Source organism: Sapajus apella, unplaced genomic scaffold, assembly GCF_009761245.1.
Source record: "Sapajus apella isolate SASKATOON/1434 unplaced genomic scaffold, GSC_monkey_1.0 scaffold40, whole genome shotgun sequence".
Lineage (NCBI taxonomy): Eukaryota > Metazoa > Chordata > Mammalia > Primates > Cebidae > Sapajus > Sapajus apella.
Genome location: NW_022436980.1, coordinates 1,196 through 15,046, shown reverse-complemented (window position 1 = coordinate 15,046; position 13,851 = coordinate 1,196). Strand labels below are relative to the sequence as shown.

Below are 13,851 nucleotides of genomic sequence, written 5' to 3'. Positions count from 1 at the left end.
TCCATCAATACCTAGCTTATTGAGGGTTTTTAGCATAAAAGGCTGTTGAATTTTGTCAAAGGCCTTCTCTGCATCAATTGAGATAATCATGTGGTTTTTGTCTTTGGTTCTGTTTATGTGGTGAATTACGTTTATAGACTTGCGTATGTTGAACCAGCCTTGCATCCCCGGGATGAAGCCTACTTGATCGTGGTGGATATGCTTTTTGATGTGCTGTTGCAATCGGCTTGCCAGTATTTTTTGAAGATTTTCGCATCTATGTTCATCATGGATATTGGCCTTAAGTTTTCTTTTCTTGTTGAGTCTCTGCTGGGTTTTGGTGTCAGGATGACGTTGGTCTCATAAAATGATTTGGGAAGAATTCCCTCTTTTTTGATTGTTTGGAATAGTTTCAGAAGTAATGGTACCAGCTCCTCTTTGTATGTCTGGTAGAATTCGGCTGTGAACCCATCTGGACCTGGGCTTTTTTTGGGTGGTAAGCTCTTAATTGCTGCCTCAACTTCAGACCTAACTGTTATGGGTCTGTTCAGGGTTTCGGCTTCTTCCTGGTTTAGGCTTGGGAGGAGGCAAGTGTCCAGCAATTTATCCATTTCTTCCAGGTTTACTAGTTTATGTGCATAGAGTTGTCTGTAATAATCTCTGATGATGGTTTGAATTTCTGTGGAATCTGTGGTGATATTCCCTTTATCGTTTTTTATTTCATCAATTTGGTTATTCTCTCTTTTCTTTTTTATTAATCTGGCTAGTGGTCTGTCTGTTATGTTGATCTTTTTAAGAAACCACCTCCTGGATTTATTGATTTTTTGAAGGGTTTTTTGTGTCTCTATCTCCTTCAGTTCTGCTCTGATCTTAGCTATTTCTTGTCTTCTGCTAGATTTTGAGTTTTTTTGATCTTGTTCCTCTAGCTCTTTCAATTTTGACGATAGGGTGTCAATTTTTTATCTCTCCTTGCTTCTCATGTGGGCACTTATTGCTATATATTTTCCTCTAGAGACTGCTTTAAATGTGTCCCAGAGATTCTGGTATGTTGTGTCTTCATTCTCATTGGTTTCGAAGAACATCTTCATTTCTGCCTTCATTTCATTGTTTATCCGGTCAACATTCAGGAGCAAGTTGTTCAGTTTCCATGAAGCTGTGCGGCTCTGGGTTAGTTTTTGAATTCTGAGTTCTAACTTGATTGCACTGTTGTCTGAGAGACTGTTTGTTATGATTTCCGTTCTTTTGCATTTGCTGAGGAGTGATTATTCCCAATTATGTGGTCAGTTTTAGAGTAGGTGTGATGTGGTGCTGAGAAGAATGTATATTCTGTGGATTTGGGATGGAGAGTTCTGTAAATGTCTGTTAGGTTTGCTTGGTCCAGGTCTGAGTTCAAGTCCAGGTATCCTTGTTAATTTTCTGTCTGGTTGATCTGTCTAATATTGACAATGGGGTGTTAAAGTCTCCCACTATAATTGTGTGGGAGTCTAAGTCTCTTTGTAAGTCATTAAGAACTTGCCTTATGTATCTGGGTGCCCCTGTATTGGGTGCGTATATATTTAGGATCGTTAGCTCTTCTTGTTGCATTGATCCTTTTACCATTATGTAATGTCCTTCTTTGTCTCTTTTGATCTTTGTTGCTTTAAAGTCTAATTTATCAGAGATGAGGATTGCAACTCCTGCTTTTTTTTGCTCTCCGTTCGCTTGGTAAATCTTCCTCCATCCCTTTATTTTGAGCCTTTGTGTATCCTTGCACGTGAGATGGGTTTCCTGGATACAGCACACTGATGGGTTTTGGCTGTTTATCCAGTTTGCCAGTCTGTGTCTTTTGATTGGGGCATTTAGTCCATTTACATTTAGGGTTAATATTGTTATCTGTGAATTTGATACTGCCATTTTGGTGCTACCTGGCTGTTTTGCCCATTAGTTGATGCAGATTCTTCATTATGTTGATTCTCTTTACCATTTGGCATGTTTTTGGAGTGGCTGGTACTGGTTGTTCCTTTATATGTGTAGAGCCTCTTTCAGGAGCTCTTGTAAAGCTGGCCTGGTGGTGACGAAATCTCTGAGTACTTGCATGTTCAGAAAGGGTTTTATTTTTCCTTCACTTGTGAAGCTTAGTTTGGCTGGATATGAGATTCTGGGTTGAAAGTTCTTTTTCTTAAGCATATTGAATATTGGCCCCCACTCTCTTCTGGCTTGTAGGGTTTCTGCTGAGACATCTGCTGTGAGTTTGATGGGCTTCCCTTTGTGGGTAACCTGACCTTTCCCTCTGGCTGCCCTTAGTATTTTCTCCTTCATTTCAACCCTGGTGAATCTGACGATTATGTGCCTTGGGGTTGCTCTTCTTGAGGAATATCTTTGTGGTGTTCTCTGTATTTCCTGGACTTGAATATTGGCCTGCCTTGCTAGGTTGGGGAAGTTTTCCTGGATAATGTCCTGAAGAGTATATTCCAGTTTGGATTCATTCTCTTCTTCGCATTCAGGTACACCTATCAAACGTAGATTAGGTGTTTTCACATAGTACCACATTTCTTGGAGACTTTGTTCATTCCTTTTTACCCTTTTTTCTCTATTCTTGCCTCCCCATTTTATTTCATTGAGTTGATCTTCGACCTCTGATATCCTTTCTTCTGCTTGGTCAATTCGGCTATTGAAACTTGTGCATGCTTCACGAAGTTCTCGTATTGTGTTTTTCAGCTCCATCAATTCACTGATATTCCTTTCTATTTTGTCCATTCTTGTTAGCATTTCGTCAAATCTTTTTTCAAGGTTCTTATTTTCTTTGCATTGGGTTAGAACATGTTCTTTTATTTCACAGAAGTTTCTTACTACCCACCTTCTGAAGTCTGATTCTGTCATTTCATCACACTCGTTCTCCATCCAACCTTGTTCCCTTGCTGGTGAGGAGTTGTGATCCCTTGTAGGAGGAGAGGTGTTCTGGTTTTGGGTGTTTTCGTCCTTTTTGTGCTGGTTTCTTCCCATCTTTATGGATTTATCCACCTGTCGTCTTTGTAGTTGCTGGCTTTCAGATTTGGTCTCTGAGTGGATGTTCTGTTTGTTGACGATGAGGCTATTTCTGTTTCTTAGTTTTCCTTCTAACAGTCTGGTCCCTCTGCTGTAGGTCTGCTGAGGTCCACTCCAGGCCCCGCTTGCCTGGGGATCACCTGCAGCAGCTGCAGAACAGTAAGGGTTGCTACCAGTTTTCTTCTTCTGCTATCTTTGTCCCAGAAGGATACCCGCCAAGTGTCAGTCTGATCTCTCCTTTATGAGGTGGCTCTTTGGATATACAGGGGTCAGGGAGCTGCTTTAGGAGACAGTCTGTTCTTTATAGGAGCTCAAATGGTGAGCTGTGAGCTCTGTTGTTCATTCAGAGCTGCTGGGCAGGTACGTTTAGGTCTGCTGCAGCAGAACTCATAAACCGCTTTTTGTTCCTAAGTGCTCTGTCCCAGGGATTTAGGGCTTTATTCATGAGTTTCTGTTGTGTTGCTACCTTCTTTTTTTTTTTTTTTCCTTCGGAGCTGCCCTGCCCAGAAAGGAGGCAGCCTAGTCACTGTCTGCCTGTAGAGGCTTTGCTGAGCTGCTGTGGGCTCCGCCCAGCTGCCGAGTGAACTTCCCTGCAGTACTGTTTATATGGGTAGTTAGAACTGCCTCAGCAATGGTGGCCCACCTCAGTATTGGCGGACTCTCTCTGGAATGGTGGGTTGCCTCAGCAAAGGCAGGCTGCCTCAGCAATGGTGGGTTGCCTTGGCAACGGCGGGCTGCCTCAGCATTGGCTGACTACCTCCATAGTGTTAGTGTGCCTCAGTAATGGCGGACGCCCCTCCCCCACAGAGCTGGACCATCCTGGGTTCAGCTGCACTTGCTGTGAAACTCTCAATCCAGAGAGTTTCTGATTGCTGTTCTTTTGTGGGGGTGGGACCAGCCGAGCCTGATCGTCTGGCTCCCTGCCTTAGAGCCTTTTTTTTTTAAGTTGGTGTTCCAGTTGACTGTTGAAGAGGAGCCAGGATTTGTGTGTTTTCCCGTGGGGCAACTCACTGCGCTGGCTTAAACAGCAGCACTGAGATTCGTAGCGCTTTTTTTGCCCTGGAATCTACTGTCCTGGTTTTCTGTTCAGTCCCCTTTTTAAACAGATGAATGGGCGACTTCCCATGGCTCCAATCGCCAGCCAAAAGGGCACCCAGACCAGTGTATTTTGTACAGAGAACCGCTGCGCCAGGTCGCTAACAAAGCAGCCGCGCGGGGCAAAGCTGCTGCGCCAGCCAACACAGCTATGCTGGCTGACACAGCCGTGCTGGCAACCCGTGGGGCTCCTCCGCCTGGGAATTTCCTAGTCTGTGGGCAATAAAAATGCAGCGCCCACTCACCCTCTGCACTTTCACTGGGAGCTGCAATCCTGAGCTGTTCCTAAACGGCCATCTTGGATCTATCTTCTACACATTTCTGTTTATATAGACAACATATCATTAAACTTACTTGGGGAGTAATACGGTGCTATATGTTTTGGGAATTTAGAAATAAAAGTTATCAATCTATGATTAAATTTAAAGTCTATTTAAGAAAGGAGAGGAAGCTATGATACCTGACTGAAATATTTGTATTAATTCCACACAGCAGTGATAAATCTCAAAATAAGGATACAGACAATGACTTTAGAGTCAGTGGAAGGTGATATAGCTCTGTCGCTGAGGAAGACCTCATGGTGTCATGGCAGCTTAAAGTAGTATTAGGTGGGTGGGATGAAAGGAAGGTGAGCATGAGGAAGCAGAACACATGGGGAAGAAGAGCATCATGGCATTCTGGGTCAGGAGCCGGTAGCCAAGGGAAATCAAGACGGCAAAGGCGTGGTCATCAGAAAGCAGAAAAGCTAGAGCATCCAGACAGTCAATAGTATGAGCTAAGTGTGACTGCATGGGGCAGATCAGACTTCAGCCAAACTGGGGAACAGAAGTACAGCCTTTGCAGTCCTGGTTTGGAAGCAGCTTGCTCCAGCCTCGGGTGCTTGTGTTTGCCTACTGTGTGAGAGCCGCCTCTGAGCAAACTGGCACTGCGTATAGTGACAGTTGAAGAACTCTCTCTCTCTCTCTCAGAGGGAAGCACCAGATATACTGAGGGAGATGGTATTCATCCTGGGCCTGAAAGATAAATAGGGAATTTGGACAGCAGAAAGGAAGATAACTGCTGTGAGGTTTAAGCAAACAGGTAAAAGCAGTTCCAGTAAAGGTGTTTATGTTGAGCTCTATCTTTGTGTTAAGAAGGGCATAATCTGTACCACCAGGTCCAGCTAATGAGGAAATAGTGACTAAGTCTAATATATATTTTGGAGTTATGGCTACTGGAAGGTATGGATTATCTCCATAGAAAAATTTACATAGACTCTTATATATAACTGCAAGGGGTTTACATACTCTCTGAAGTCCACATTGGGAACCCAGGTTTAGAATTACTTGTTTAGACTGTACGGTCCAATTGGGGAAGCACCAGTTCTATCACGGTGACACTTCTGGCCATACAAAGACATGAGTGTCCCTCTTAAGAAGCACTGCCTAAAAATACTAGTTTGCTTTCCTGGGGCAGGAATCAGGCCCCATACCTCCCTGGTGCTATTACACTCAGATGGTGGTAGGGGTATTCCATGGAATAAGAAAATGTTATTCATGAGAAATAAGTTGGACTAGAGTTTGGCGCAGAGTTCTTAACACCCCATTTACAGACGACTTTGTGAGACTTCCTCTTTCTGGGAGGAAGTTGATGAGTTTATGCCAGATAGGTAGGGTAGGTAGCAACCAGGATGTAGTTATGTTTCTGATAGTTCTTAGTCGTGTGTGTTTTGATCTCTTGATTAAAATTCCCCAGAGTTACTCAGAATCTCTAAAAATATTCTATGACACAGCAACATGCTGATCAGTTTTGCTACTTTTTCATGAAGTAGGATTGTTACCAAAGAGAAAACTGCAAGGGATGTGCTGCCCAATCAGAGGAGGCTTCTTCATCCTTCAACTCCATGATGAACTCTTATATGAAGTGGCAGAAGAAGATGTTGTTCAGGTATTTTTGCAATGCTTGTGTCCATTCCATAGGAAGTCAAGACACTGTATTGTCAGGCTGACAGCTTTTTCCCCTATGCATGAGGATTTTGGAACTCTACCCTAGCCCCAGGATGGCTGTATAAATATTGAGTCCTTATGGGTAGAAAAGGAGTTAAGAGTGTTCCATTTTGTACTAATTCTTAATAAGTTAAGAAACTGCCAATGCAGAGATGTTTTTATCATAGAGAAATTGAACAAAAATTTTCAGTCTTTCCCTGAGGGTTTCCAAGCTCCAAGCATTCTAGCAAAAAGTGTCAGAAACTCCTGCTCATCAGTGAAGAAGAGTTTCAGATGTCTGGTTTTTTTATTTTCTGATCTAGCATTTTAAGCACCACTGGGTGAAGAGCTCCAGTCTGGTTTATAAGGTTCTCAGTGGTTGGCTTGGGATACATTCTTTGACTGGACAGAGAGTTTGTTAACCTCTTTTTTTTTTTTTTTTTTTTTTTTTTAAGGTAGCTCAGATTGTCAAGAATGAAATGGAAAGAGCTGTAAAACTGTCTGTAAAATTGAAAGTGAAAGTGAAAATAGGTGCCAGCTGGGGAGAGCTGAAGGACTTTGATATGTAACTGTGCTGTTGATGAAGTCCTCCCAGGGAAGCCTGTGCAGATATAGTCACCTGGAAAGAACAGAGATGACCCTTTCACCTACCTCAGGAAAACGAACTTTCAAGTCTTCATAGACTTAGCCTAGTAATTTTATAGTGAGAGTTTCAAACTATGTATCAGGGTCCGTTCTTTGTAGCATCAAAAACTTTTGGGGATAGGGAAAGTGAAATACCAAGTATAATAGTTACACTCACTTTCAAAGAGCATCTATGAATTTGCCTTTTGTAATTTACTGTGGCTTTAAACATATTCAGGACAGATATTTGAAATATGCACTTGGCACTTTGGCTCCACATGTCTGGGTAAACCATGAAGAAAATGAAGCTGCTTCCTCTGCTGACCCTGACAGGAGCCATAGGTGGATAAAGATTTGGTTTCACCCTGGTGGTGTCAGGCATTGTGTGTGACTTCTTTTCCCTCTAATATCACTTTTAGAGTATTGAAATAGTATTTCACAATAGTATTGGCTAATAAATTATGAATTCTATAAAGCGGTAAGACTTGGTATGGCTGGAGTCTAGGAATGAATATGCATGAAATGTTTCTTGTTGCTTTTCCTTCCCTAATTCATACAATGAATGTATTTGGAATACTTATATATCATAAAATAAACTAAACCTCTTCAAGAGGTATCCTGTTCTGTAAGATCAGATGTTTTTATTGCAGGTAAATATAATACTGCCAGAGATGGAAAATACCCCCTTACCAGTCCCTTAGTGCCTCTTTCTATTTGTGGCATGGTGAGAAAAACCCATGCTGAAAAGATTATACTTTGTAATCTCAATCAGAGGTATGGAGCTGATCTTCTTGCTGTTGAAATCAAATGAATTCATGAGAAACTTTATATCAACAGTTGTTTTGTTAAAAACGGTAAGTGTCAGAAACTCGTGTTCCTTATTTACTCACTCCATAGCTTGTTCAGCAACTTCTGAGCACATAGGAAGCACTGATTATATTCTTAGTTACCAGAACAGCTCTTTCATGTTTATTAATCAGAATAAAGAAAAGATATTTGCTTTATAAAGTGTAGTGCATTATCAGTAGTTGGGTATTAATGCATAAGAGACTTAGACGTAGTTTTTTGGAGCATTGAGGAGGGCAGAGATGGCAGCAGTAAGAGGGAAGATATCATTCTTTCTTGAGTTTTTTCCATATTTACCTACAATGTTTCTTAAAAGCTGAAGTGCTGTCAGTATTCTGGTAGGCTTGAAAGATCTGGCACAAGAGAAAGCTCAATCTGTTTACCTCTGAGTGTTCTTCAAACATGAGGGCAAATATAAGTCACTTCTGCAGCCGTGGGCCAGTATGTGTAGTCACATGGAATTTCTCACTCCGTTTGACCTGTCAACTGGACCTGAAAAAGGCCCTCCCCACTTTGCATGATTCAGATATGCACAAATCCCAGTTACTATGGTTTACTTAATAACACGAGCCCCCCAGCAACACAATTCAAATTTCAGTTACCGGTAGATATTAACTACAAGTAATTCCATGAGATTCTACTTAAATCCGGAACATACATCTTTCCTTGATACACTGAAAATTTGTAATAGAGGGTATTTTATAGAATGTCGTTCAATTTGGTTTTACTTATTGCCTCATGATTAGACCTTGATTGTGTGTTTTTGGCAGGAATATTACAGAGGTGATGCTGTTGATGAAGTCCTCCCAGGGAAGCCTGTGCAGATACAGTCACCTGGAAAGAACAGAGATGACCCTTTCACCTACCTCAGGAAAACGAACTTTCAAGTCTTCATAGACTTAGCCTAGTAATTTTATAGACCTTGTTGATGTGATTAAGTTAGAGATCTTGAGGTGGTGGATTATCCTGGATTACCTGAATGGTTCCATTGTAATCACCAGGGTCTTTATAAGAGGGAAGCAGAAGATGTGACAAAGAAACAGAGAACTATTTGAAGATGCTACACCGCTGGCTTTAAAGTTGGAAGAAGGGGCCGTGAGCCAAGGAATGCAGGAACCCTCTAAAAATTGGAAAAGGTAAGGAAATGGATTCTCTCCTAGAACCTTCTGAAGGTATGTTCTCTCCTAGAACCTTCTGAAGTCAACACCTTGACTCTAGCCCAGTTAAGACCATTTTGGACTTCTGTCCTTTAGAACTGCATGACAGTAATTTGCATTGTTTTGAGCTAGTAAGTTTGTGGAATTGGTTATCGCAGTAATAGGAAATTCATACATGCATCCTGATGGGACCAGTTACATCACTTCTTTCAAAGGCTGTCTATGATTGGTCACTTCACATCTGTTATTCACTTTACTTACAGATGGCAAAGTGTAGTTGTGTTGATTGCTTGCCTCCCAATGGTAAATCCGCATTCTACAAAAATGGATAATCAAAAGTGGAAATTGGCTAATAAAGATGAAAGTGTAGCAGAGGACTAAAAAATGATAACACTGGAAGTGAAAGTCAAATTGAACATAAATGGAATTACAGAAGAACTAGCTGCCTGGGCATGCTGACACTGCTGCTGTTTGAGATACTGTAGATATGTGACCTGAGAAACAGTGAAGGCTCAGTTAACACAAATGAGGAAAATAGTTGTGGTAAAAGGATAAAGATGTCCCAGAGGAAGTGATGCCAACAAAACACTTCATTATTTTTTAATCTATAACTTACTGTAATTTCATCAAAGTCTCATCAGGATTTTATATTTTTTTAGACAGATAATATCTTAAAACTCACCTGGTAGAAGAATATTATTTTTTTGTTTTTTTTTAATACACTGGTAGAATAGTCAACATCTATTTAAAATGTTTAAATGAGCATGCCCTTTAATTCAGACATTCCACTTAACATCTTACCTAGAGAAACACTTGCACATATGCAAAATACGTGTGCAAATGTTCACTGCAGTCTTGTTTGTAAAATCAAGAGACTGGAAAATATCTAAATACTAGTAAAAGAGTGGTAACAAGTTATGGCTGACAGCATGGAACAATATAAGTGAGTGAAAAAGAATGAATTATAGGTACTAACATAGAATAATCTGAGACATAGTGGAGACATGAATAAGCACGTTGCAGCATAGAAAAAATATTTAGAAGGAAACACAACAAACTGATAACTCGTTAATTTAGATGAGTGGGAGGTACAAGGGAAATACTTAATGTTGTCTAAATTTACCTTATGACTATTACACTATGAATTTATATATCATTTGTGCAATTAAAACACATTTTTAAAAATGTTTAAATAATGGTTGGATTTCCAAACCAGCTCACAAGACCATTCTTTTTTTCTTTTTTTTTCTTTAAAAAGACAGGGTTTCACCATGTTGGTCAGGCTGGTCTTGAACTCCCGACCTCAGGTGATCCGCCTGCCTTGGCCTCCAAAGTGCCTGGATTACAGGCGTGAGCCACCACGCCCGGCCAAGACCATTCTTTAAGCCATAAAGTGGTTGTCCTTTTGCTATGAAAGGTAGACGACAATGCCATCGAAGTATAAGTAATGCAACAAGATTGGAAGTATTTTATTTTTATAATTTTATTTTGAAATAATTAAAAACCCAGGTAAAAGTTTGAAGAATAGTACAAAGAATCCCAATCAAGTCAGAAATCACCACTCAAGTTTTGTTAACTGCTCCACTTATGTCATTTATAGCAAAAGGGTCCAATCCAAGATTAAGAGTTGCACCTAGTTGTCATGACTATCTAGTCTACTTAAATCCGGAACATACATCTTTCCTTGATACACTGAAAATTTGTAATAGAGGGTATTTTATAGAATGTCGTTCAATTTGGTTTTACTTATTGCCTCATGATTAGACCTTGATTGTGTGTTTTTGGCAGGAATATTACAGAGGTGATGCTGGGTTCTCACTGCATCCTGTCAGGTGGCACATGATATTGATTTGTTCCCTTGCTGGTGTTGGGAACTTTGATCACTTGATTAAGATGGCGTCTGCCATGTTTCTCTAGTTATATTTTTCTATATGATTAGCAAATTTTTTTCATGAAGATACTTTGAGACTATGAAAATATCCTCTTCCTCTATCCCACTTTACCTCACTAGTGTCGGCATCCACTGGTATTTGTTGCCCAAGTCATTATGATAATGGTTGCCAAATGGTAATTTTAAAATTCCATCTACATTATTTGTTGACATTCTATTGTAAGGAAGAGTTTTCACTTACCCCTCTTATTTATAACAATGTAAACTAGTGGGTACTTATTAAGTTACTGTTACGACTTTTAATGCTTTTTCCTTTTTCTTATTATATATTTTTTTTGTAGAGACAGGGTCTTACTATGTTGCCCAGGCTGGTCTTGAACTCCTAGCCTCAAGCAATCCTCCCACCTTGGCCTCTCAAAGTGCTGGGATTACAGGAATGAGCCACCAGAATGAGCCATCAAGCATCAAGCCACCTGGTCTTGATGTTCAAATTATACCTGATTTGTCCTGTGTAGGCTTTCAGCTAGCTGCTGTGTCCTTTGACATGTCCTTGTTATTCTTTGAATACTTTATTTTCGGACACAAAAATGTTCTAGGCTTGAAACTAGACATTTCTTATTTTTTTTAATTGTATTTGGGCTCTGGGGTACATGTGCACATCCTGCAGTATTGTTGCATAGGTACATACATGTCAGGGTGGTTTGCTGTCTCCATCCATCCCTCTCTGTCGCCCCCACTCCCCACCGCTGCCTACATCAGGTATTTCTCCAGGTGTTATCCCTCCCCATCCTCCCCGCTCCCCACCCCTGCTGTTCGCCCCTCTCCTCCCCTCCACCTAGCCCTGTGAGTGTTGGTCCCTTCCCTGTGCCCAGGTGTTCTCATTGTTTATCACCCAACTATGAGTGAAAACATGCAGTATTTGGTTTTCTGTTCTTGTGTCAATTTGCTGAGAATGATGGTTTTTGTCCAGTCTATCATCAATGGGCATTTCGGTTGGTTCCAGGTCTTTGCTATCGTAAACAGTGCTGCAGTGAACATACATGTGCATGTGCCTTTATGATAGACGATTTATAATCCTTTGGGTGCATACCTAGTAATGGGATTTATGGGTCAAATGGAATTTCTATTTCTAGATCCTTAAGGAATCGCCACACTGTCTTCTACAACAGTTGAACTAATTTCCACTCCCAACAGTGTAAAAGTGTTCCTTTTTTTCTACATCCTCTCCAGCATCTGTTGTCTCCAGATATTTTAATGATTGCCATTCTCATTTAATGACTTGAGATGATATCTCAATGTGGTTTTGATTTGCATTTCTCTAATGACCCATGACGATGAGCATTTTTTCATGTTTATTGGCCACATATTTTTCTTCTTTTGAAAAATGTCTGTTCATACCCTTTTCCTACTTTTGAATGGGTTTGTTTTTTTCTTGTAAATCTGCTTTAGTTCTTTGTAGATTCTGGATATCAGCCCTTTGTCTGATGGGTAGATTTCGAACGTTTTTTCCCATTCTGTTGGTTGCAGGTTTACTCTAATGATTCTTTCTTTTGCTGTGCAGAAGCTTTTAAGTTTAATTAGGTCACATTTGTCTATTTTGGCTTTTGTTGCCATTGCCCTTGGTGTTTTAGTCATGAAGTCCCTGTCTGTGCCTATGTCCTGAAAGATTTTGCCTAGGTTTTCCTCTAGGGTTCTTATGGTGTGAGGTCTTATGTTTAAATCTTTAATCCATCTGGAGTTAATTTTTGTGTAAGGAAGGGGTCCGAAACTAGACATTTCTTCAGAGACCTCCAGTTCCGTTTAGCAGAGAACAGTAATTAGAAATAAATATCCAGGTACTAGCTGTGCTCATTGCTCCAGGGGGTAAGGGGCTTGCTCTCTGTCCTCTAGGTGTGCAGATTTAAGAAATATATATATATATATTACACAGGCACCTTTATATCACATATGTATGTAAATTATATAATGATACCCATATATATTTGTATACATTATATATACACACTTTGTATTTATGTAAAAATTTACACTGATAGTTTCAATTCTAATCTAATACTACAGGGTTTATTGTAGCTTTTCCTTTTAATTTTTCCTGTCTTTGTTCTCCATCAGTGAGAAACCTGGCTCCCATAGACTCCTGACCCCACTGGGCTGCCCTGCGCCAATGCCAACATCACATGCCATCACTGACCATTGAAGAGTTGACCCTGCCACTTCACTCCAGGGCTGTCTCCTCCCTCTACTCCAGTGCAGTCTTTGTATGGAGCTGCCATCAGCAGCCTTTGTAAGTGTGGCTGACTTTTGTAAGTGAATGAATGAAAGGAAGGGAGGAGAGGAAAGGGAAGTAGGGAACAGAGGGAGAGAGGGGGTGAGGAAGAAACAGGAAGGAAGGGAAGGAGGAAGAAAGGAGGTCGAATCAGTATTTCAAATACTGAATGCAGGTATCTGAAGCCTAAGTTATTGTAATTCAAAAATAATAAGGTAAATGTATATTTGTATTTTTAATCAACAAGTTTTTTGGCCTTGAGCTCGTTTGCTGTTTTTTCAATTTTTATATGGAACCAAAATTAGAAGAAAAATTATGGTGGCGGGGAGATTTTCCTGAGATTAGACAGGATTTAGAAGAATAAAGCCAGTTGTTTACAGCCAGTCTAGATAAATATGAGGAAAGTACCTGAAGAGGAATTAACTATGCTGATGAAAGCCAGAGGTGCAGGAGACAACACTCTCCAGAGAACTCTTGGCGGTTTTGAGTTAATGAATGTTTATCATAACTACTAGGAGATGGAATAAGCCCATAGTAGCTTCATTTTTCTTCCTGGCTGAAGACAGCTGGAGCTGCAAAGAAGTGAGGAGGTAAGGTCTGAATGTTGAGTTTGTAGGTACATCTTAACCACCTTGATTTTTTATGCTGCATTATTACCAAATTATTTTTACTTGTACTTCACTGAAAGTGGACTTCAACAACATCAAAAGTTGTCTTTAAAGTCTTTCAATAAAAAGTAACACATTTCCTCAATTTGATGGAGATTTTGAATGGCTACTGGGTTAATAAATTCTAGTAAAATGTATGAGTTTTGGGAAGTTGTATTTGATAGATTTGCTATACAGTGCTCTCCCGCCCCCTCCCTGCCTTTTAAAAACAATTGCACTTTGTAAAACCATAGTTTATAGTGTTATAAATGGGTCTTACCTCTGTCCATATGTAATCTTGGCAAATTATTAGTGCATGACATAAGAGAGCATCTATGTACAAACGTATACAATTTTT

The 13,851-nt window shown here is 40.2% G+C and overlaps 1 protein-coding gene and 1 long non-coding RNA gene across 7 annotated transcripts in view; one reads left to right on the top strand and one right to left on the bottom strand.

The window, feature by feature from the left end:
• POLQ (DNA polymerase theta) overlaps positions 1–9,765 on the top strand; it is a 65,133-nt gene extending 55,368 nt beyond the window's left edge. For 2 of the 6 annotated variants that reach the window (XM_032298927.1, XM_032298929.1), the window contains 2 exons: positions 5,909–6,024; positions 6,518–7,509. In XM_032298927.1, the coding sequence (XP_032154818.1) occupies positions 5,909–6,024; positions 6,518–6,631 (230 nt within the window). In that variant the 3' untranslated portion in view covers positions 6,632–7,509. Of the gene's footprint in view, positions 1–5,905; positions 6,025–6,517; positions 7,510–8,533 lie in introns of those variants that run through there. The other 4 variants (XM_032298924.1, XM_032298926.1, XM_032298928.1 and 1 more) reach the window with 3 other exon arrangements.
• On the bottom strand, positions 6,484–8,409 carry LOC116565386. The gene is made up of 2 exons (XR_004275413.1): positions 8,367–8,409; positions 6,484–6,681 (listed from the first exon to the last, which is right to left on the bottom strand). It is a non-coding gene; the product is annotated as an uncharacterized LOC116565386 (long non-coding RNA).
• Positions 9,766–13,851: the final 4,086 nt, after the last annotated feature.